We start from the raw sequence: 25,892 nt of genomic DNA on the forward strand, positions 1-25,892 counted from the left end.
GGGGAGTTGAACTGACGGGCATTAACAGTACTTGGGGGTGCAGGGCGTTTATGAGAGGGGCACGGGGGTGAGTGAGAGGAACGTAGGGTGTGAGTGAGCTGCCAGTGAGATTTACCATTCCTCACTCTCTGCTGCAGGGTGAGACTGGGTTACCAGGACCCCGCGGAGAGGATGGACCCGAGGGTCCTAAAGGTCGCTCAGGACCCCCAGGAGACTCTGGTGCAGCAGGATTAGCTGGAGAGAAGGTCAGTACTGGGGAAGTGGGCACTCCTATGGGATATCCCAGAGCAGTAGGACAGGCTGTGCTTGAGTGCAAGGAGTGACCAGCACTCGAGGGGTGGGATGTCTATGGTGTCAGAGATGTCCCACTGTCAATCATCACCTCTCCACATCACCCATAGTGCTGCCTTTGAGTCTGGGGAGGGGCTTTTTCCAGTGAGAGAGTCTACCATCAAGGGACACTGGAGATTCTGCAGGTGCTGGAAATCCAGGGTAGCACACACAAAATTTTGGAGGAACTCAGCAGGTTAGTCAGCATCTATGGAGGAGAACAAACAGATTTTAACAGAACAAGGGGTGATCTTCTGAAACATCTCTGACCTTAAGGGGACATGACAAGGGAGAGGTGGAGATATTTCCGCCGTGTGAGAATCTCAATGGGGCGGGGTACTGTTAGAGGATTAGGGAGCAAACATTTAAAACTAAGGTGTGTAGAGTCTTCTCATAGAGGGAGTGGAATCTTTGGAATTCTCCACCCAAGAGGGGTTTATAGAGGAGGGAGAGAAGTGTTTGACAGATCGGGGGACTGAGGGCAATGGGGAACTGGTATAGAAGCGGGGATAAGGCCTCGGGCAGATCATCCATGGTCACATTGAACGGTGAGATAGGACGAGGAGCTGAGGGGCTGAGTGGCCTTCTTCAGCTCAGTCTGCTCGTTACTGGTGAGTTCTGCTGATGGACTGTTCGTCTCACTTCAGGGAAAGTTGGGCGTTCCAGGATTGCCAGGATATCCCGGCAGGCAAGGACCAAAGGTGAGTAACTATCCAGTTCACGGGCTACCTGACAGTGACGGGGTGAGGGCACTGGGAATGCTGAGAGTTTGGGATCCCAGTTCACGGGCTATCTGACAATGATGGGGCGAGGGCACTGGGAATGCTGAGAGTTTGGGATCCCAGTTCACGAGCTATCTGACAATGATGGGGCGAGGGCACTGGGAATGCTGAGAGTTTGGGATACCAGTTCACAGGCTATCTGACAATGATGGGGCGAGGGCACTGGGAATGCTGAGAGTTTGGGATCCCAGTTCATGGGCTACCTGACAGTGATGGGGTGAGGGCACTGGGAATGATGAGAGTTTGGGATCCCAGTTCATGGGCTACCTGACAGTGACGGGGTGAGGGCACTGGAAATGATGAGAGTTTGGGATCCCAGTTCACGGGCTACCTGACAGTGACGGGGTGAGGGCACTGGGAATGATGAGAGTTTGGGATCCCAGTTCACGGGCTACCTGACAGTGATGGGGCGAGGGCACTGGGAATGATGAGAGTTTGGGATCCCAGTTCACGGGCTACCTGACAGTGACGGGGTGAGGGCACTGGGAATGCTGAGAGTTTGAGATCCCAGTTCACGGGCTATCTGACAGTGACGGGGTGAGAGCACTGGGAATGCTGAGAGTTTGGGATCCCAGTTCACGGGCTACCTGACAGTGATGGGGCGAGGGCACTGGGAATGCTGAGAGTTTGGGATCCCAGTTTACGGGCTACCTGACAGTGATGGGGCGAGGGCACTGGGAATGCTGAGAGTTTGGGATCCAGTGGGCAGTACTAGACTAGTGGACAGCAACATATCGACTGTACAGAGTGGGATCTAATGGAAAGCACTGGATCTGGCAGTGTAGGATCCAGTGCACAGAGTGGGATCTAATGGAAAGCACTGGATCTGGCCGTGTAGGATCCAGTGCACAGAGTGGGATCTAATGGAAAGCATTGGATCTGGCCGTGTAGGATCCAGTGCATGGAGTGGGATCTAATGGAAAGCATTGGATCTGGCAGTGTAGGATCCAGTGCACAGAGTGGGATCTAATGGAAAGCATTGGATCTGGCAGTGTAGGATCCAGTGCACAGAGTGGGATCTAATGGAAAGCATTGGATCTGGCAGTGTAGGATCCAGTGCACAGAGTGGGATCTAATGGAAAGCATTGGATCTGGCAGTGTAGGATCCAGTGCACAGAGTGGGATCTAATGGAAAGCATTGGATCTGGCAGTGTAGGATCCAGTGCACAGAGTGGGATCGAATGGAAAGCATTGGATCTGGCAGTGTAGGATCCAGTGCACAGAGTGGGATCGAATGGAAAGCATTGGATCTGGCAGTGTAGGATCCAGTGCACAGAGTGGGATCGAATGGAAAACATTGGATCTGGCAGTGTAGGACCCAGTGCACAGAGTGGGATCTAATGGAAAGCATTGGATCTGGCAGTGTAGGATCCAGTGCACAGAGTGGGATCTAATGGAAAGCATTGGATCTGGCCGTGTAGGATCCAGTGCACAGAGTGGGATCTAATGGAAAGCATTGGATCTGGCAGTGTAGGATCCAGTGCACAGAGTGGGATCTAATGGAAAGCATTGGATCTGGCCATGTAGGATCCAGTGCACAGAGTGGGATCCATGGTCACTGTGCCTGTAATGTTGTGAATGTTGCTCCATTTCCTCTCCCTATCCCCTGAGGATTGGCTACTGGCAGGGAAGCACTGAATCCTTGAGGAACAGGGCAATTCTCCCTGTGGTTCCTCTTCTTCTCTCACCCTGTCCCTGCCTCTACCTGATGCTCCACATTTGGGCAATCTCTCCCAGCATGAGACAGATTGAGAGGGAGAGACATCTGTCACTCACATCGCTGCTCCCATACCGGGCCAAAGGAGGGTGGGAGTCCTACAGACTGGACAGTGAACAGATTATACAGACAATGGAAGAATTGTAGCTCAAGGTTCCCACTCACCTCACCCCAGTGTGCTTTCAGTTGACATTAGTCCTTTGGCACAGAATGGTGAGACAACTTTCCAGAAATTCCAGTGTTTTTAAGAGACCAGAGTCCTGTTCAGTATCACCTGCCAGTATTACAGAGTTTTAATGTACAGTCGATGCACTAAACAGTCTGTGTCTCATACAGTCCTTGTACAGAATGTGTATTGCATGGTCTGTGGACTGTGCAGTCTGTTCTATATAGTTTGTTTGCTGTATAGAATGTGTACTGTGTAGTCTGTGGACTGTGCAGTCTGTTCTATATAGTTTGTTTGCTGTATAGAATGTGTACTGTGTAGTCTGTGGACTGTGCAGTCTGTTCTATATAGTTTGTTTGCTGTATAGAATGTGTACTGTGTAGTCTGTGGACTGTGCAGTCTGTTCTATATAGTTTGTTTGCTGTATAGAATGTGTACTGTGTAGTCTGTGTGCTGTACCGAATGTGTACTGCCTTGTCTGTGGACTGTGCAGTCTGTTCTATATAGTTTGTTTGCTGTATAGAATGTGTACTGTGTAGTCTGTGTGCTGTACAGAATGTGTATTGCATGGTCTGTGGACTGTGCAGTCTGTTCTATATAGTTTGTTTGCTGTATAGAATGTGTACTGTGTAGTCTGTGGACTGCACAGTCTGTTCTACACTGGCTATATGCTATACAGAATGTGCCTGTGTAGTCTGTGGACTGTGCAGTCTGTTCTGTACAGTCTGTGTGCTGTACAGAATGTGTACTGTGTAGTCTGTGGACTGTGCAGTCTGCTCTATATAGTTTGTTTGCTGTACAGAATGTGCCTGTGTAGTCTGTGGACTGCACAGTCTGTTCTACACAGGCTATATGCTATACAGAATGTGCCTGTGTAGTCTGTGTCCCATACAGTCCATGAGCCGAACAGTCTGTGTACTGCACAGTCTGTTCTGTACAATCTGTGTGATGTGCAGTCTGCAAGCTGCAAAGGATATGTACTGTAAATGGTAAACCTATATTTTTGTCTGACCATTTAAAAGCAAGTGCCCGTTTGGTCATTCTGATCCTTTGTGTCTGACCTGTGTTTGTGGAAGATCTCCCCCTCTGCTCACCTTTTCTCATCCCTGTTCTCTCATCTCTCTGATGCAATCGGGTTCTCAGGCTGCAGGTAAGTCTGTCTGCTCTCTTTTTTCCTCTCCACCTCCTGACTGATGCGCTCAGTGTACTGTGTGAAGACAAGGCCTGAAATGGTTTCAGTTGTTGAGTTGTTTACCTCCTGAACAACCCGTCCACACCAAACAAATTGCCATCCTGAGCCAGTCCCAGTTATCTGTGTTTGGCCCATGTCCCTCTAAGCCATTCCTATCCCCATACCTGTCTAAACTTTTCCTATCCATGTACCTGTCTAAACCTTTTCTCTCCATGTACCTGTCCAACCTGTGCAAATGTCTTTTATGTATTGTAATTGTACTCACATCTTCCAGTTTCTTTGGCAGCTTGTTCCATATTCCCACCTCCCTCAGCCAGCATTTGGCTCCTATCATTCTGAACCTTCTGATACAGTTACCAGCATGGAAACAGACTCTTTGGTCCTACCTGTACGTGCTGATCAAGATGCCCACCTGAACTAGCCCCATTTGTCTGTGTTTGGCCCATATCGCTCTGAACCCTTCCTATCCATGTACCTGTCCCATGTCTTTTAAACATTGTAATTGTATCATTTCCTTGGGTAGCTTGTTCCATATACCCACCACCCCCTGTGTGAAAATACTGCCCCTCAGGTCCTCTGCATACCTTTCCCCTTTCACCTTCTATCTATGCCCTCTAGTTTTGGACTCTTTTACCCAGAGAAGTTGACTGTGAGCATCCAGCCTATCTAGGCCTCTCTTCATGATCTTATAAACCTCCAAGCTTAGCCTCCTTTGCTCTAGGGAAAGTAATCTGTCTGTCCTTGTAACTCAAACCCTCCAGTACGGAAACATCTTGGTGATTCATTGCAGCACTCCCCTTGCTTAATCAGGTGTATGGAGTAGAATGGCACCCAGGATCAGCCGTGAAGAAATGGCATGGTGGACTCAATGGGATGAATGGCCTAATTCTACTCCTATGTCTTATGGTTTATGGTCTAATTACATTCTTCCTATTGCTAAGTGATCAGAACCGCACACACATGACCCCCAGTGCCATCACACGCAACCCTCCCACTGCCATTACACATTTCTCCCCGTGCACTCACACCAATGTCTTGTGCATGTGTAACTTCACACACACGACTCCCAGTGCAGTCTTGTACAGGTGTAACATGACATCCCAATTCTTGTATTCACTGTCCTGATTGGTGATGCCAAGCATGCTAAGTGCCTTCCTCACCACCTTGTCTATATGTGTCACTCCTATATCGTGTACCTATCTCCCTAGGTCTCTCGGTTCTACAGCACTCTCCAGGGGCCTAATATTTAATGAGCAAATCCCACTCAATTTAACAAAATGCAATACTTTGAGTTAAATTCCATCTTCCATTCCTTGGCCCATTTCCAGTTGATAGATAGATAGATAGATAGATAGATACTTTATTCATCCCCATGGGGAAATTCAACTTTTTTCCAATGTCCCATACACTTGTTGTAGCAAAACTAATTACATACAATACTTAACTCAGTAAAAAATATGATATGCATCTAAATCACTATCTCAAAAAGCATTAATAATAGCTTTTAAAAAAAGTTCTTAAGTCCTGGCGGTAGAATTGTAAAGCCTAATGGCATTGGGGAGTATTGACCTCTTCATCCTGTCTGAGGAGCATTGTATCGATAGTAACCTGTCGCTGAAATTGCTTCTCTGTCTCTGGATGGTGCTATGTAGAGGATGTTCAGAGTTATCCATAATTGACCGTAGCCTACTCAGCGCCCTTCGCTCAGCTACCAATGTTAAACTCTCCAGTACTTTGCCCACGACAGAGCCCGCCTTCCTTACCAGCTTATTAAGACGTGAGGCGTCCCTCTTCTTAATGCTTCCTCCCCAACACGCCACCACAAAGAAGAGGGCGCTCTCCACAACTGACCTATAGAACATCTTCAGCATCTCACTACAGACATTGAATGACGCCAACCTTCTTAGGAAGTACAGTCGACTCTGTGCCTTCCTGCACAAGGCATCTGTGTTGGCAGTCCAGTTTAGCTTCTCGTCTAACTGTACTCCCAGATACTTGTAGGTCTTAACCTGCTCCACACATTCAACCTTTACCTTCCACCTCACCACCACCACTACTGTCATCTGTTATCTTATCAGTCATACCAGCTATGTTCTCATCCTAACCATTAATATAACTGACCAACAACAGTGGACCCTTTGGAACACCACTGGTCACGGTGGACCCAGCACCGACCCCTGTGGGACACCACTGGTCATGGTGGACCCAGCACTGACCCCTGTGGGACACCACTGGTCACGGTGGACCCAGCACCGACCCCTGTGGGACACCACTGGTCACGGTGGACCCAGCACCGACCCCTGTGGGACACCACTGGTCACGGTGGACCCAGCACCGATCCCTGTGGGACACCACTGGTCACGGTGGACCCAGCACCGATCCCTGTGGGACACCACTGGTCACGGTGGACCCAGCACCGATCCCTGTGGGACACCACTGGTTACAGTGGACCAGGTGATAATCTCTGTGGGACATCACTGGACATGGTGGACTCAATACCAACCTCTGTGGCATACCTCAGGTCACAAATCTCCAATCTGAGACAATTTCCCACCTTCCTCCTGACTCCTGTCACCAAGACAGTTTTGTACTGACCACTCTAATCCACTATTCAGGACCTTGCCAAAAGCTTTGCTGCAGTCCAAGCAGACATCTACTGCCCTGTGCTCATGAATCTGCTTGGTTGTTTCATCAAAACAATTAATCAAATTGGTGTCCCTGCTGATTTTATACACCTCTATAAGATCACTCTTCAGTCTGCAAGGAATAAACAGCCTACCTGTACAACCTCAACCATTAACTCAGTCCTGGCAACTTTCTCATAAACTTCTCTGCATTCTTTCCAGCTTAATGATATTTTTTCAGTAACAGGGTGATCAAAAACTAAGGACTGACTTTGATGGACCCTTCATCTCATGCTCTTATCTCTTATTGTTTATTTATTATTATTATTCTTTCTTTTTTTATTTGCACAGTTTGTTGTCTTTTGCACATTGGTGTTTGTCCCTCTTGTTGGATGTGGTCTTTCATTGATTCTATTGTGTTTCTTCTGTTTTTGACTTTTAGACCATAAGATATAGGATCAGAATAGGCCATTTGGCCCATTGAGTCTGCTCTGCCATTTCATCATGACTGATCCTGCCTTCCCCCAACCCATATCCCTTCATACCTTGACGAATCAAGGATCTATCAACCAGTGCCTTAAATATACATAAAGACTTGGCTTCCACAGCTGCCTGTGGCAATCAATTCCACAGATTCACCTCTCTCTGGCTAAAGAAATTCCTCCTCATCTCCATTCTAAAAGGACACCTGTCTATTCTGAGGCGGTGTCCTCTGGCTTTAGACTCTCCCCCCATAGGAAACATCCTCTCCACATCCACTCCATCAAGGCCCTTCACCATTCGATACGTTTCAATGAGGTCACCCCTCATTCTTCTGAATTCCAGTGAAATCAAGCCCAGAACCATCAAACACTCCTCATATGACAAGCTATTCAATCCTTGAATAATTTTCGTGAACCTCCTTTGTATCCTCCCCAGTTTCAGCACATCCTTTCTAAGATAAGTGGCTCAAAACTGCTCACCAGTGTTTTATAGAATCACAACATTATGTCCTTGCTTTTATATTCTAGTCCTTTTGAAATGAATGTTAACATTACATTTACCTTCCTCACCACAGACTCAACTTACAAATTAACTTTTAGAGAATCTTGCATAAGAACTCTCAAATCCCTTTTTGTATTTTCTCTCCATTTAGAGAATAGTCAACCCTTTCATTTCTTCTACCAAAGTGCATGAACATACACTTCCCAACCTGCCATTTCTTTGCCCCTTCTCCTAATCTGTCAGTTCTTCTGTAGCCTCTCTACTTCCTAAAATGACCTGCTTCTCCACTTATCCTTATATCATCCGCCAAGTTTGCAACAAAGCCATTATTTCAGTCATCCAAATCATTAACAGATAATGTTAAACAAATCAGTCCCAACAATCAGACCCCCGTGGAACATCACTAGTCACTGGCAGCTAATCAGAAAAGGCTCCCTTTATTCTCACCCTTTACCCCCTGTGAATCAGCTACCACTTTATCCAAACTAGAATCTTTTCAGTAATGCCATGGGTTCGTAGCTTGTTAAGCAGCCTCAGTTGTGGCAATACATTCAAAATGCTGGAGACACTCAGGAGGCTAGGCAGCATCTATGGAAAAGAGTACAGTCAATATTTCGGGTTTTTTGCGTGTGTTGCTCAGATTTCCAGTGTCTGCAGATTTTCTCTTCTTCATATACGGCACCTTGTCAAAGGGCTTCTGAAAATCCATGTATTCACCATCAATCGATTCTTCTTTGTCTATTCTGCTTGCTATTTCTTCAAAGAATTCCATCAGATTTGTCAGGCAAGATTTCCCCTTGAGGAAACCATGCTGACTATGGCCTATTTTATCATGTACCTTCAAGTAGCCTGAGATCTCGTCTTTAATAATCAACTCCAACATTTTCCCAACCACTAAGGGCAGACTTACTGGTCTATAGTTTCCTTTCTTCTGCCTCTCTCTCTTCAAGTCAAGTCAAGTCATTTTTATTGTCATTTTGACCATAACTACTGGTACAGTACATAGTAAAAATGAGACATTTTTCAGAACCATGGTGTTACATGACACAGCACAAAAACTAGACTGAACTACGTAAAAACAACACAGAGAGAGAAAAAAAAACAACACACAACAACTACACTAGACTACGGACCTACCCAGGACTGCATAAAGTGCACAAACAGTGCAGGCATTACAATAAATAATAAACAGGACAATAGGGCAGTAAGGTGTCAGTCCAGGCTCTGGGTATTGAGGAGTCTGATAGCTTGGGGGAAGAAACTGTTACATAGTCTGGTCGTGAGAGCCCGAATGCTTTGGTGCCTTTTTCCAGACAGCAGGAGGGAGAAGAGTTTGTATGAGGGGTGCGTGGGGTCCTTCATAATGCTGTTTGCTTTGCGGATGCAGCGTGTAATGTAAATGTCCGTGATGGCGGGAAGAGACACCCTGATGATCTTCTCAGCTGACCTCACTATCCGCTGCAGGTCTGGCGATCCGAGATGGTGCAATATCCAAACCAGGCAGTGATGCAGCTGCTCAAAATGCTCTCAATACAACCCCTGTAGAATGATATGAGGATACGGGGTGGGAGATGGACTTTCCTCAGCCTTCACAGAAAGTAGAGACGCTGCTGGGCTTTCTTTGCTAGGAGCTGGTGTAGAGGGACCAGGTGAGATTCTCCGCCAAGTGAACACCAAGAAATTTGGTGCTCTTAACGATCTCTACCAAGGAGCCATCGATGTTCAGTGGGGAGTGGTCGCTCCGTGCCCTCCTGAAGTCAACAACCATCTTGATCATCCCTTCTTGAAGAGTGGAGTAACATTCACAATTTTCCAGTCTTCTGGAACCATTCCAGAATCTAGTGATTCTTGGAGATCTTTACTAATACCTCCATAATCTCTTCAGCCATCTCTTTCAGAACACTGGGGTGTACACCAACTGGTCCAGGAAACTTATCTACCTTCAGACCTTTCAGTTTCCAAAGAACCTTCTCTCTAGTGATGATAACTTCACGCACTTCATAATCCCTGACACCTGGAACTTCCGCCACACTAGTGTCTTCCACACTGAAGACTGATGCAAAATATTTATTCAGTTTGTCCACCATTTTCTTGTCCCCCACTACTACCCCTCCAGCATCATTTTCCAGGAGTTTGATATCCACTCTCACCTCTCTTTTACATTTTATGTGTCTGAAGAAACTTTCGGTATCCTCTTTAATATTTTTGGCTAGTTTACTTTTGTATTCCATCTTTACCTTCTTAATGATGTTTTAGTTGCCTTCTGTTGGTTTTAAAATCTTCTCAGTCCTCTAACTTCCCACTAATTTTTGCTCTATTATATAAGAAATAGGAGCAGAAGAAGGCTATCTGGCCTGTCGCGCCTGCTCTGCCATTTCATAAGATCATGGTAGTTCTGGCCATGAACCCATCTCCACCTACCTGCCTTTTCCCCATAACCTCTAATTCCCCTACTGTGCAAAATCTATCCAACATTGTCTTAAATATATTTACTAAGGGAGCTTCCACTGGGCAGTGAATTCCACAGATTCACCACTCTCCAGGAAAACCAGTTCCTCTTCAACTCCATCCTAAATCTACTCCCCCGAATCTTGAGGCTATGTCCCCTAGTTCTAGTCTCACCTACCAGTGGAAACAACTTTCCTGTCTCTATCTTATCTATCCCTTTCATAATTTTATATGTTTCTGAAAGATCTCCTCTCAATCTCTCCTCATAACCCCCTCTGGAATCAACCTGGTGAACCTCCTCTGCACCACCCCCAAAGCCAGTGTATCCTTCCTCAAGTAAGGAGACCAGAACTGCACGCAGTACTCCAGGTGTGGCCTCATCAGTACCCTGTACAATTGCAACATAACCTCCCTGCTCTTAAATTCAATCCCTCTAGCAATGAAGACATTTTCCTTCTTGATAGTCTGCTGCACGTGCAAACCAACCTTTTGTGATTTATGCACAAGCTCTCCCAAGTCCCTCTGCACAGCAGCATGCTGCAATTTTTACCATTTGCTCTTTTGTTTTTCCTTCCAAATTGGATGACCTCACTTTTACCAACATTGTACTCCATCTGCCAGATGCTTGTCCACTCATTTAACCTATCTATATCTCTCTGCAGACTCTCTGTAACTTCTGCACAATTTACTTTTCCACTCAATTTAGTATCATCAGATAATTTAGATACACTACACTTAGTCCTCTCTTCCAGATTGTAGAAGTATATTGTGAACAGCTGAGGGCCCAGCTCCGACCCCTGCGGCACACCACTCACCACTGATTGTCAACCTGAGTTTCAAAATCAGGTTTATTATCACCGGCATTGTCGTGAAATTTGTTAACTTAGCAGCAGCAGTTCAATGCAATACATAATATAGAAGAAAGAAAAATAATAATAATAATAATAAATAAATCAGTAAATCAATTACTGTATACATATATTGAATAAGTTAAATACCATGCAAAAAAAACAGAAATAATATATATTTAAAAAGCGAGGTAGTGTTCAGGGGTTCAATGCCCATTTAGGAATCAGATAGCAGAGGAGAAGAAGCTGATCCTGAATCACTGAGTCTGTGCCTTCAGGTGCCTTCAGGCTTCTGTACCTCCTACCCGATGTACAAAAAGGATGGGTTGCTCTTGAATCTGAAGGGGACCAATATCCTGGCGGGGAGGTTTTCAAAGGCTATTAGGGAGAACTAGAATTGCTGGGGGGGGGGGGGGGGGACCGAACTGAAGTGACAGAGGAAAGGGAGATTGGCTCACAAATAGAGAAAGCTTGGAGAAAGGGAGGATAGGCAGGTGATAGAGAAGGGATGCACTCAGATCGATGGTTTGAGATGTGTCTATTTTAATGTGAGGAGTATTATGAATAAAGTGGATGAGCTTAGAGCATGGATCAGCTCTTGGAGCTATGATGTTGTGGCCATTACAGAGTCTTGGATGGTGCAGGGGCAGGAATGGCTACTTCAAGTGCCAGGCTTTAGATGTTTCAGAAAGGACAGGGAGGGAGGCAAAAGAGGTGGGGGTGTGGCACTGTTGATCAGAGATAGTGTCACAGCTGCAGAAAAGGAGGAAGTCATGGAGGGGTTGTCTATGGAGTACATATGTGTGGAAGTTAGGAATAGGAAGGGGTCAATAACTCTACTGGGTGTTTTTTTATAGACCACCCAATAGTAACAGGGATATCGAGGAGCAGATAGGGAGACAGATTCTGGAAAGGAGTAATAATAACAGGGTTGTTGTGGTAGGAGATTTTAATTTCCCAAATATTGATTGGCATCTCCCTAGAGTGAAGGATTTAGATGGGTGGAGCTTGTTAGGTGTGTTCAAGAAGGTTTCTTGACACAATATGTAGATAAGCCTACAAGGGGAGAGGCTGTACTTGATCTAGTATTGGGAAATTAACCTGGTCAGGTGTCAGGTCTCTCAGTGGGAGAGCATTTTGGAGATATTGATCACAATTCTATCTCCTGTACCACAGCATTGGAGAGGAATAGGAACAGACAAGTTAGGAAAACATTTAATTGGAGTAAGGGGAAATATGAGGCTATCGGGCAGGAACGGAAGCATAAATTGGAAACTGATGTTGTTCCCTTATTCAAGAAAGGGAGTAGGGATAGCACAGGAAGTTATAAACCAATGATTCTCACTTCAGTGGTTGGAAAGCTGATGGAGAAGATCCTGAGAGGCAGGATTTATGAACATTTGGAAAGGCATAATATGATTAGGAATAGTCAGCATGGCTTTGTCAAAGGCAGATCGTGCCTTATGAGCCTGATTGAATTTTTTGAGGACGTGACTAAACACATTGATGAAACTTGAGCCGCTGATGTAGTGTATATGGATTTTAGTCAGGCATTTGATAAGGTACCTCATGCAAGGCTTGTTGAGAAAGTAAGGAGGCACGGGATCGAAGGGGACTTTGCTTTGTGGATCCAGAACAGGCTTGCCCACAGAAGGCAAAGAGTGGTTGTAGATGGGTCATATTCTGCTTGGAGGTCGGTCACCAGTGGAGTGCCTCAGGGATCTGTTCTGGGACCCCTACTCTTCGTGATTTTTATAAATTACTTGGATGAGGAAGTGGAGAGATGGTTAGTAAGTTTGCTGATGACACAAAGATTGGGGGTGTGTGGACAATGTGGAGGGCTGTCAGAGGTTACAGCAGGACATCGATAGGATGCAAAACTGGGCTGAGAAGTGGCAGATGGAGTTCAACCCAGGTAAGTGTGAAGTGGTTCATTTTGGTAGGTCAAATATGATGGCAGAATATAGCATTAATGGCAAGACTCTTGGCAGTGTGGAGAATCAGAGGGATCTTGGGGTCCGAGTCCATAGGACACTCAAAGCTGATATGCAGGTTGACTCTGTGGTTAAGAATGCATATGGAGGATTGGCCTTCATCAACCATACGATTAAGTTTAAGAGCTGAGAGGTAATGTTGTAGCTACATAGGACTCTGGTCAGACCCCACTTGGAATACTGTGCCTAATTCTGGTTGCCACACTGCAGGAAGGACGTGGAAACGATAGAAAGGGTGCAGAGGAGATTTAAAAGGATGTTGCCTGGCTTGGGGAGCATGCCTTATGAGAATAGGTTGAGTGAACTCGGCCTTTTCTCCTTGGAGCGACGGAGGATGAGAGGTGGCCTGATAGAGGTGTATAAGATGAGAGGTATTGATCATGTGGATAGTCAGAGACTTTTTCCTAGGTCTGAAATGGCAAGCATGAGAGGGCATAGTTTTAAGGTGCTTGGAAGTAGGTACAAAGGAGATGTCACGGGTAAGTTTTTTACCCAGAGAGTGGTGAGTGCATGGAATGGGCTGCCGGCGATGGTGGTGGAGGTGGAAACAATAGGGTCTTTTAAGAATGCCTTTTGTGGACCTTATAAAAATAGAGGGCTATGGGTAAGCCTAGGTAGTTCTAAGGGAAGAACATGTTTGGTACAGCTTTGTGGGCTGAAAGGCCTGTATTATGCTGTAGGTTTTCTATGTTTCGATGTAACTGTGAGAAAAGGGCATGCCTTAATAAAGGACACTGCCTTTTTGAGACACCACTCCTTGAAGATGTCCTGGGTACTTAATCGGCTAGTACCCAAGATGGAGCTGACTGGATTTACAACCCTCTGCAGCTTCTTTCAGTCTGTGCAGTAGCCTGCGCACCCCTCACCCTCTGCCTCCATACCAGACAGTGATGCAGCCTGTCAGAATGCTCTCCATGGTACATCTATTGAAGTTTTTGAGTGTATTTGTTGACATGCCAAATCTCTTCAAACTCCTAAGGAAGTATAGCTGTTGTCTTGCCTTCTTTATAACTACATTGATATGTTGGCGCCAGGTTTGGTCCTCAGAGATCTTGACTCCCAGGAACTTGAAACTGCTCACTCTCTCCACTTCTGATCCCTCTGTGAGGATTGGTATATGTTCCTTTGTCTTACCCTTCCTGAAGTCCACAATCAGCCCTTTTGTCTTACTGATGTTGGTTACCATGTTGTTGCTGAGGCACTACTCCACTAGTTGGCATGTATTGCTCTTGTACACACTCTCGTTACCATCTGAGATTCTACCAACAATGGTAGTAAGGGATAAAATTGGTCCTCTTGAAGATCAGAGTGGTCGGCTAAGTATGGAACCAAAAGAAATGGGGGATATCTTAAATAGGTTTTTTGCATCTGTATTTACTAAGGAAACAGGCATGGAGTCTATGGAAATAAGGCTAACAAGTAGTGAGGTCATGGAACCTATACAGATTGAAAAGGAGGAAGTGCTTGCTGTCTTGAGGCAAATCAGAGTAGATAAATCCCCAGGACCTGACAGGGTATTCCCTTGGACCTTGAACGAGACTAGTGTTGAAATTGAAGGGGCCCTGGCAGATTTAAAATGTTGGTATCTATGGGTGAGGTGCCGGAGGATTGGAGGATAGGTCATGTTGTTCCGTTGTTTAAAAAAATTTCCAGTCTTTTTTTGCATGAACTGTCAAGAGGAGTTGTGATTCTTTGTTTATTCACAATAGCCTAATACTACATTTACATGACTTTGACAGTATACATCCCTTCCATTGTTTGTACATTTGTTGCATTATGTATTTGATATAACTTCTCTGATTTGTATCTATTCATTTTTTTAAAAAATCAATAAAAAAAGATTGAAATTAAAAAAAGGCTCTAAAAGTAATCTGGGAAATTATAGGTCAGTAAGTTTGACGTCAGTAGTAGGTAAATTATTGGAAGGAGTACTAACAGATAGGATCTACAAGTATTTGGATAGACAGGGACTTATTGGGGAGTGTCAACATGGCTGTGTGAGTGGTAGGTCAATTTTAGCCAATCTATTAGAGTTTTTCGAGGAGGTTACCAGGAAAGTGGATGAAGGGAAGGCAGTGGATATTGTCTACATGGACTTCTGTAAGGCCTTTGACAAGGTCCCGCATGGGAGGTTAGTTAGGAAGATTCAGTCACTAGGTATACATGGTGAGGTAGTAAATTGGGTTATACATTGGCTTAATGGGACAAGTCAGAGAGTGGTAGTGGAGGATTGCTTCTCTGAGTGGAGGCCAGTGACTAGTGGTGTGCCACAGGGATCAGTGCTGGGTCCATTGTTATTTGTAATCTATATCAATGATCTGGATGATAATGTGGTAAATTGGATCAGCAAATTTGCTGATGATACAAAGATTGGAGGTGTAGTGGACAGTGAGGAAAGATTGCAGAGGGATTTGGACCAGTTTGAAAATGGGCTGAAAAATGGCAGATGCAGACAAGTGTATTGCACTTTGGAAGGACAAACCAAGGTAGAACATACAAGGTAAATGGTAAGACACTGAGGAGTGCAGTAGAACAGAGGGATCAGGGAATACAGATACAAAATTCCCTAAAAGTGGTGTCACAGGCAGATAGGGTCATCAAGGGAGCTTTTGGCACATTAGCCTTTATAAATCAAAGTACTGAGTATAAGAGTTGGAATGTAATGTTGAGGTTGTATAAGACATTGGTAAGGCCGTATTTGGAGTACTGTGAGCAGTTTTGGTCACCTAATTACAGAAAGGATATTAACAAGGTTGAAAGAATGCAGAGAAGGTTTACAAGGATGTTGCCGGGACTTGAGAAACTGAGTTACAGAGAAAAGTTGAATAGGTTAGGACCTTATTCCCTGGAGTGTAGAAGAATGAGGGGAGATTTGATGGAAGTATATAAAATTATGATGGGTATAGATAGAGTGAATGTAAGCAGGCTTTTTCCACTGAGGCTAGGAGAAAAAAAACCAAAGGACTTGGGTTAAGGGTGAAGGGGGAAAGTTTAAAGGGAACATTAGGGAGGGCTTTTTCACACAGAGAGTGGTGGGAGTGTGGAATAAGCTGCCAAGTGAAGTGGTAAATGCGGGCTCACTTTTAACATTTAAGAAAAACTTGGACAGGTACATGGATGAGAGGTGTATGGAGGGATATGGTCCAGGTGCAGATCAGTGGGACTTGGCAGAAAAATGGTTCAGCACAGCCAAGAAGGGCCGAAGGGCCTGTTTCTGTGCTGTAATATTCTATGGTTCTATCAACAAATTTATCGATGATATTTGAGCTATGCCTAGCCACGTAGTCATGGGTATAAAGAGAGTAGAGCAGTGGGCTAAGTACACACCTCTGAGGTGCACCAGTGTTGATCATCAGCGAGGAGGAGATGTTATCACCAATACGTACAGATTGTGGTTGTCCAGTTAGGAAGTTGAGGATCCAATTGGAGAGGGAGGTACAGAGACCCAGGTTCTGTAACTTCTCAATCAGGATTGTGGGAATGATGGTGTTAAATGCTGAGCTATAATCAATGACCAGCATCCTGACATTAGGTGTTCGTAACACCTATGTATCCCAACTGTCTGTTTCCTATTAGTTAACCAATCCTGCATCCATGCTAAAACATCACCCCAACTCTATGCATCCTTATCTTAAGATAGAAAAAAACATAGAAACATAGAAATCCTACAGCCGAATTAAGGCCCTTCGGCTGACAATGCTATACTGAATATGTAGTTACTTTAGAAATCACCTAGTGTTACCCATAGCACTCTATTTTTCTAAGCTCCATGTACCTATCCAGGAGTCTCTTAAAAGACCCTGTTGTATCTGCCTCTACTACCATTGCCAGCAGCCCATTCTATGCACTCACCACTCTCTGCATAAAAAAACTTACCCCTGACATCTCCTCTGTACCTCTTATGGACAAGTCTTTTATACGGCATCTTATTGGATGTCTATCTGTTCCCCTCTATCCACTGCATTCATTATATCCTCAAAGAACTCCAGTAATTTTGTCAAACAGGACCTACCTTTGCTGAAACCATGCTGTGTCTGACTGATGGATCCATTTCTTTCCAGATGCCTTGCTATTTCTTCTTTAATGATTGTTTCAAGCATTTTCTCAACTACAGAAGTTAAACTAACTGGCCTACAGTTACTTGCCTTTTACCTTCATACTTTTTGTACAGTGGCATGGCATTTGCCATCTTCTAATCTGCTGGGAAGATCGCAGAGCCCAGAGAATTTTGATTAATTATTTCCAAAGCCTCTACTATAACTTCTGGCATTTCTTTCAGTAGCCTGGGATGCATTCCATCAGGACCAGAGGACGTATCTATTTTCAGGCCATAAGTTTGTTCAGCACTAACTCTGTAGTGATAGCTATTGTATCAAGGTCCTCATCTCTCATCACATCCATAACACCTCTCTTTGGCATGTTAGACGTGTCCTCCTCTGTAAAGACCGACACAAAATAGTCATTCAAAGCTTCTACTATTTCCTCATTACCCAATATCAATTCCCCCTTCTTGTTCTCCAATGGACCTATGTTCACTTTGGCCACTCTTTTCTGATTTATATAATTATAAAATCTTTACTTTCTGTTTTTATATTTTGTGATAGTTTGTTTTCATAACCTAGCTTCCCTTTCTTTATTGCTGACTTTGTGGTTCTTTGTTGCTTTCTGATGACATCCGTTAGTCTCATGAGACCATGGATCTGCACCTGGATTGGCTTGCAGTGACGCTGGAGTGTCCTCTCCAGGGCGCAGGCCTGGGCAGGGTTGTAAGGAAGACCGGCAATTGCCCAAGCAGCAAGTCTCCCCTCTTCACGCCACTGATGTTGTCCAGGGCCGATACAGCTTGGCACCAGTGATGTCACAGGAGTTGCCAGAGTGAGGTTGAAGGCAATGTCGGACTGCCTTAGGGACTCCAGCTCCAGACTTGTCGTCAGGGTTTACTCCCGAAGTCTTTCCCATGAGTGGGTATGGCTGCAAGGCAGCGGAGGTTTGAAATCAGAGTTTTCCCTCTCTTAGATGGACTGCCTTCCCAGGCTGATGAGCTCCATCTACCTGAAGCACTGGTTTTAAGGTGCCAGGGTCTGCCTTCGCCCCCTCTCTTGTCAATAGAAACAGTTCCATCGGCCTTAGAGGCTAAACCACACGAGAAGGCCAGGAGTTGGACTTGGTTGTCAGAGGCTATTTAAGGCGCATGCCATGAGGAACAGTTTTAGACAGTGGGACCTTGTCCCCACTACCACTCCTCGACTTGACAGCCTTGGAACCAATTTTCCAGTTTCCCACTACTCTGGCGACTTCGTATGCACAAACTTTTAGTTTTATGCCTTCTTTTATTTCCTCAGATATCAGACCATAAGTAGGTACAGAGGAGATGTCGGGTAAATTTTTTACGCAGAGAGTGGTGAGTGCGTGGAATGGGCTGCCGGTAACGATGGTGCTGGAGGTGGGTACGATAGGGTCTTTTAAGAGACTCCTTGATAGGTACATGGAGCTTAGAAGAATAGAGGGCTATGGGTAATCCTAGATAATTTCTAAGGCAAGGACATGTTTGGCACAGCTTTGTGGGCTGAAGGGTCTGTATTGTGATGTAGGTTTTCTAAGTTTCTATAAGACCATAATCTATAGGAGCAGAAGTAGGCTATTCAGCCCATCGAGTCTGCTCTTCCATTCAATCATAGGCTGATCCAATTCTTCCAGTCATCCCCACTCCCCTACCTTCTCCCCATATCCTTTGATGCCCCGGCTAATCAAGAACCTATCTATCTCTGCCTTATATACACCCAATGACTTGGTCTCCACAGCCGCTTGTGCAACAAATTCCACAGACTCACCACCCTCTGACTAAAATAATTTCTCTGCATCTCTGTTCTAAATGGATGTTCTTCAATCCTGAAGTTGTGCCTTCTTGTCCTAGACTCCCCTACCATGGGAAATAATTTTGCCTTATCTAATCTGTTCAGGTCTTTTAACATTTGGAATGTTTCTATGAGATCCCCCTCATTCTCCTGAACTCCAGGGAATACAGCCCAAGAGCTGCCAGACATTCCTCATATGGTAATCCTTTCATTCCTGGAATCATTCTCGTGAATCTTCTCTAAACCCTCTCCAATGTCAGTATATCGTTTCTAAAGTAAGGAACCCAAAACTGCACACAATACTCCAAGTGTGGTCTCACAAATGCCTTATAGAGCCTCAACATCACATCCCTGCTCTTATATTCTGTTCCTCTAGAAATGAATGCCAACATTGCATTCGTCTTCTTCACTACTGACTCAACCTGGAGGTTAACCTTTAGGGTATCCTGCACAACTCCCAAGTCCCTTTGCATTTCTGCATTTTGAATTCTCTCTCCATCTAAATAATCGTCTGCCCTTTTATTTCTTCCACCAAATTGCATGACCATACACTTTCCAACATTATATTTCATTTACCACTTCTTTGCCCATTCCCGTAAACTATCTAAGTCTCTCTGCAGGCTCTCTGTTTCCTCAACACTTCCCGCTCCTCCATCTGTCTTTGTGTCATCGACTAATTTAGCCACAAATCTATTAATCCCATAGTCCATTTCATTGACATACATCTTATCCAAGGCTAGCTCTCCCCACCCTTACTGTCTTTGCTTTTAGCTGTAACACTCAAAGCTTCCAAGCAGGTTGATTCAAACAACACACACAAAATGCTAGTGGAACACAGCAGGCCAGGCAGCATCTATAGGAAGAAGCGCTGTCGACGTTTTGGGCTGAGACCCTTCGCAGGTTGATTCCAAGCAGGTCGATTCTGTGGTTAAAAAGGCATACAGTGCATTGGCCTTCATCAACCATGGGATTAAGTTTAGGAGCCGAGAGGTACTGTTGCAGCTGTATAGGACCCTAGTCAGAATACTGTGCTCATTTCTGGTCGCCTCACTACAGGAAGGATGTGGAAACCATAAAAAGGGTGCAGAGGAGATTTATAAGGATGTTGCCTTGGATTGGGGAGCATGCCTTATGAGAATAGGTTGAGTGAACTGGACCTTTTCTCCTTGGAGCAACTGAGGATGAGAGGTGACCTGATAGAGGTGTATAAGTTAAGAGGCATTGATCATGTGGATAGTCAGAGGCTTCTTCCCATGGCTGAAACAGCTAACATGAGAGGGCACAGTTTAAGGTGTCTGGAAGTAGGTACAGAGGAGATGTCAGAGGTAAGTTTTTTACGTAGAGAGTGGTGAGTGCATGTGTGGCGCTTGGCCAAGTGGTTAAGGCATTGGACTAGCAATCTGAAGGTCATGAGTTCGAGTCCCAGCTGAGGCAGCGTGTTGTGTCCTTGAGCAAAGCACTTAACCACACATTGCTCCAGTCCACCCAGCTGAAAATAGGTACCAGCAAAATGCTGGGGGTTAACCTTGCGATAGACTAGCGTCCTATCCGGGGGGGAGTTTCATACTCTCAGTCGCTTCATGCCATGGAAACCGGCATAAGCACCGGTTTGATGAGTCTATAAGCCTCGGGACAGACTTTAACCTTCTTAACTTTTGGTGAGTGCACGGAATGGGCTGCTGGCGACGGTGGTGGAGACGGATACGATTAGATTAGAAGACTCCTGGATAGGCGCATGGAGCTTAGAAAAATAGAGGGCTATGGGTAACCCTAGGTAATTTCTAAAGTAAATACATGTTTGGCACAGCATTGTGGGCTGAAGGGCCTGTATTGTGCTGTATGTTTTCAATGTTCCTATGTTTAGTAATCTAGAGATTGCCACCATTTTGGTTCTGCTTTTTAATTTAGTCCCTAGCTGCTCATATTCCCTTAGCAGAAACTCTTTCCTCATTCTACCTATGTCATTGGTACCCACATAGACCACAACAACTGGATTGTCCCCCCCCCCCCCGTAAGTTTCACAAGTCCCTTTACACCTCTGCATTTTGAATTCTCTCTCCACCTAAGTAACAGTCTGCTCATTTATTTCTTCCACCAAAGTGCAAAACCATACACTTTCCAACATTGCATTTCATTTGCCACTTCTTTGCCCATTCCCCTAAACTATCTAACTCTTCCTGCAGACTCTCTGTTTCCTCAACACTACCCGCTCCTCCACCTACCTTTGTATCATCGGCAAATTTAACCACAAATCCATTAATCCCATAGTCCAAATCGTTGACATACATCGTAAAAAGTAGTGGTCCTAACACCGACCCCTGTGGAACTCTACTGGTAACCGGCAGCCAGCCAAAATAGGATCCCTTTTTTCCCACTCTCTGCTTTCTGCTGATCAGTCAGTATTCCACCCATGCTAGTAACTTCCCAGTAATTCCATGGGCTCTTATCTTGCTAACCAGCCTCCTGTGCAGCTCTTTGTTAAAGGCCTTCTGAAAATCCAAGCACACCACATCCACTGCATCTCCTTTGTCTACCCTGCTTATATTTCCTCAAAAAATTGTAGTAGGTTAGTCAAGCAGAAATTTTCCTTTCAGGAAACCATACTGGCATTGGCTTATCTTATCGTGTACCTCCAGGTACTCCGTAATCTCATCCCTAACTATCGATTCCAATAACTTTCCAACCACTGATGTCAGACTAACAGGTCTATAGTTTCCTTTCTGCTGCCTCCCAACCTTCTTAAATAGCAAAGTAACATTTGCAATTTTCCAGTCATCTGGTACAATGCCAGAATCAATTGACTCTTGAAAAATCATTGTTAATGCCTCTGCAATCTCTCTAGCTACTTCCTTCAGAAATCAAGGGTGCATTTCATCAGGTCCAGGAGATTTATTCACCCTCAGACCATTAACCTTCCTGAGCCCCTTCTTAATTGTAATTTTCACTGCACATACTTCACTTCCCTGACACTCTTGAATGCCCGGTATACTGCAGATGCCTTCCACTGTGAAGGCTGATGCAAAATATGCATTCAGTTCCTCTGCCATCTCTGCATCTCTCATTACAATATCTCCAGTGTCATTGTCTATTGTATAGAAACGTACAAAATTTTGAAAGGGATAGATAAGATAGAAGTAGGAAAGTTGTTTCCATTGGTAGGTGAGTCTAGAACTAGGGGACATTGCCTCAAGATTCAGGGGAGAAGATTTAGGACAGAGATGAGGAGAAACTGTTTTTCCCAGAGAGTGATGAATCTGTGGAATTCTCTGCCCAGGGAAGCTTCTTCACTAAATATATTTAAGATACAGTTAGATAGATTTTGACATAGTAGGTGAATGAAGGGTTATGGGGAAAAGGCAGGTAGATGAAGCTGAGTTTACGGACAGATCAGCCATGATCTTATTGAATGACAGGGCAGGCTTGATGGGCCAGATGGCCTAATCCTGCTCCTTCTTATGTTCTTATGTCCTATATCTACCCTCAATTCTCTTTTACCCTTTATATACTTAAAAAAGTTTTTAGGATCTTCTTTGATATTAGTCACTATCCTCCTTTCATAATCCATCTTTTCCTTCCCAATGACCTTCTTAGTTTCCTTCTGCAAGTTTTTAAAAGCTCCCCAATCCTCTATCTTTCCACTAGTTCTGGCTTCATTTTATGCCTCTTTTGCTTTTACTTTGGCTCTGACTTCGCTTGTCAGCCACGTTAGTGTCCTTCTTCCATTTGAAAATTTCTTCTTATTTGGGATATATCTGTCTTGCACTTCCTTCGTTTTTTGCAGAAACTCCAGCCTTTCCTGCTTTGTTGTCTTTCCTGCTAGTGTCTCTTTCCAGTCAATTTTGGCCATTTCCCCTCTCATGCCATTGTAAGTCCCTAGCTGCTCATATTCCCTTAGCAGAAACTCTTTCCTCATTCTACCTATATCATTAGTACCAAGATGGACCACAACAACTGGATTGTTCCCTTCCTACTGTAAATTTCTCTGCAGGTCAGATAAGATAGTTTTCCTATGTTTCTATATTCCCTAAGGGTTCCTTAACCCTAAGCTGTTTTATCACCTCCGGATCATCGCACAACACCTAATCCAGCTCAGCCAATCCCCTAGTGGGCTCAACAACAAGCTGTTCTGAAAAGTTATCACCTAGACATTCTATAAATTCTCTTTCTTGAGGTCCAGCACTGGCCTGGTTTTCCCAATCCACTTTCATGTTAAAATCCCCAACAATTATCATGACATTGCCCTTCTGAGATGTTTTTCTATCCCCTGCTGTAATTTGTAATCCACATCCCGGCTGCTGTTTGGAGGCCTGTATACAACTGCCATTAGAGTCCTTTTATCCTTGCCATTTCTTAACTCAACCCATAGAGACTCTACACCTCTGTCATTCTTTTTGAATGGCTTAATATTATTTCTTATACACAGGGACACACAAGTCCCTCTGCCTACTAAGCTATCTTTCTGATACGCCATACATCCTTGGACATTCAGCTCCCAATGTCAACCATTCTTCAGCCAAGTTTCAGAGATGGCCACAATGTTATACTTACCAATCTGTAGCTGAATTTCAAGATTGTCCATTTTATTTCGTATGCTGCATGCATTTAAATATAACACTTTCAGTCCAGTATTTGTTACTTTCTGTTTTAACTGCACCATACCTCTATTGCCCTGTAACTCATCCCACTGGCTATGATTATGACTCATCCCCTGCCTGTCCTTTCTATCATCTCTGTTGCACGCTATCTTTGATTTATTTCTGTTTTCTCCTTCCTCAGCCCTATCACTCTGGTTCCCACTCCCCTGCCAAATTAGCTTAAACCTATAGGGAAGAAGTCATCTCTCTGATACAGTGATGTCAAGAAAACAACCTCTCCCTCAATGTTGCAAAAACAAAGGAGCTGATTGTGGATTACAGGAGGAATAGAGACGGGCTAACCCCTATTGACATCAATGGATCTGGGGTTGAGAGGGTCTGGAGGGTGGTGCGGACAGCCCAGCACATCTGTAGTTGTTCCCATGATTCAGGGCATTTACAAGGACAGGTGTGTAAAAAGGGCCCGTAGGATCACTGGGGACCCAAATCATCCCAACCACAACCTATTCCAGCTCCTACCATTCAGGAAGCAGTAACGTAGCATAAAAGCCATGACCAACAGGCTCTGGGACAGCTTCTTCCATGAGGCCATCAGACTGATGAATTCATGATGATTTTTGTGTACTCTATTCAGACATTGACTGTTCTATTTATTATAAATTACTATGATTGCACATTTAGACGGAGACGTAACGTGAAGAGTTTTACTCTCCGTGTATGTGAAGGATGTAAGAAATAAAGCAAAGTCCATTCAATTTAAAATTCCATTAAACCTGCCTTCTAGGATATTAGACCCCTTTGGGTTCAGGTGTAACCCGTCTTTTTGTGCAGGTCGTACCTCCCCCAGAAGAGGCCCCAATGATCCAGGAACCCAAAGCCCTGCCCTCTACACTGGTCTCTCAGCCATGCATTAATATGCCTGATCATGCTATTCTTGTGTTTGTTAGCACGTGGCACAGGCAGCAATCCTGAGATTACTACCCTGGAGTTCCTACTTTTCAGCTTCCTACCCAACTCCCTGAATTCTCTCTTCAGGACCTCCTCCCTTTTTCTACCAATGTCATTGGTACCAACATGTACCAAGACTTCTGGTTGTTCACTCTCTCCCTTCAGAGTACACTGTACCTGATCCGAGACATCCCATACCCTGGCACCTGGGAGGCAACACACCATGTGGGTATCTCTATCAGGCTGATAGAACCTCCTGTCTGTTCCCCTCACTATAGAATCGCCTATGACTACCGCATTCCTCTTCTCTCCCTTCTGCACCATGAAACCAGGCTCAGTGCCAGAGACCCGAGCGCCGTGGTCGTCCTCTGTCAGGTCACCCCCCTCAACAGCATCCAAAATGAGATAATGATTACTGAGACGGATGGCCAGAGGGGTGTTCTCTACTACCTGAGCTCTTCCCTTCCCTTCCCTGACAGTCACCGACTTATCTAACTCCTGCAGCCTCGAGGTGACTAACTCCTTGTAGCTCCTATCTATCTCCTGCTCACTCTCCCTAATAAGCTGAAAGTCATCAAGCCGCAGCTCCAGATCCCTAACATGGTCTCTCAGGAGCTGCATCTCAGTGCACCTGGTGCAGACGTGGCCATCTGGGAGACTGGAAGATTCCCAGGATTCCCACATCTGACATCCAGAGCAAAGTACTAACCCTACAGACATGCTCTCTATTCCTCTGGAAAAAAATGCAAGGGATAAAAAAAGAGTCTACTTACTTCGCCAAAGCCCTAACATTCTGCCTCAGACCACTCCGTTGATGACTGCTCCGCTAGGTAGTGTCTCCCTTTTATACCTGAACCTTCCCTGCTCTCCAACTCATGATTGGTGCGCCAGTTATAGCTGAGTTCCCGCAAAGCTATCCCCTTTTAAACTTCACTCCCAGACCTGTGTGCCTCCTCCTCTCTCATAGCTCTCCAACTCACGATTGGTGTGCCGGCTATAGCTGAATTCCTGTGAAGCTTTCCCCTTTTAAAGTTCGCTCCTGGACCTGGGTGCCACCTCCTCTCTTGTAGCTCTCCAACTCACTATTGTTGCACTGGTTATAGCAGAGTTCCGGTGAAGCTTTCTCCTTTTAAACTTTGCTCCCGGACCTGGATGCTTTCTCCTCTTTTGTAGCTCTCCAACTCGCGGTTGGTGTGTTGGTTACTAGAAACATAGAAACATTGAAAACCTACAGCACAATACAGGTCCTTTGGCCCACAAAGTTGTGCCGAACATGTCCCTACCTTAGAAATTACTAGGTTTACCTGTAGCCCTCTGTTTTACTAAGCTCCATGTACCTACCTAAAAGCCTCTTAAAAGACCCTGTCATATCCAGCTCCACCATAGTTACCGGCAGCCCATTCCACACA

The 25,892-nt window shown here is 44.9% G+C and overlaps 1 protein-coding gene across 2 annotated transcripts in view; it reads left to right on the top strand.

Moving 5' to 3' along the window:
* The window catches only part of col11a1a (collagen, type XI, alpha 1a), a 386,832-nt gene that overhangs the window by 216,313 nt on the left and 144,627 nt on the right, over positions 1-25,892 (top strand). For both annotated transcript variants that reach the window (XM_073062463.1, XM_073062464.1), the window contains 2 exons: positions 138-245; positions 978-1,031. In XM_073062463.1, the coding sequence (XP_072918564.1) occupies positions 138-245; positions 978-1,031 (162 nt within the window). The remainder of the gene's footprint in view (positions 1-137; positions 246-977; positions 1,032-25,892) is intronic.

Source organism: Hemitrygon akajei, chromosome 12 (genome assembly GCF_048418815.1).
Source record: "Hemitrygon akajei chromosome 12, sHemAka1.3, whole genome shotgun sequence".
NCBI lineage: Eukaryota > Metazoa > Chordata > Chondrichthyes > Myliobatiformes > Dasyatidae > Hemitrygon > Hemitrygon akajei.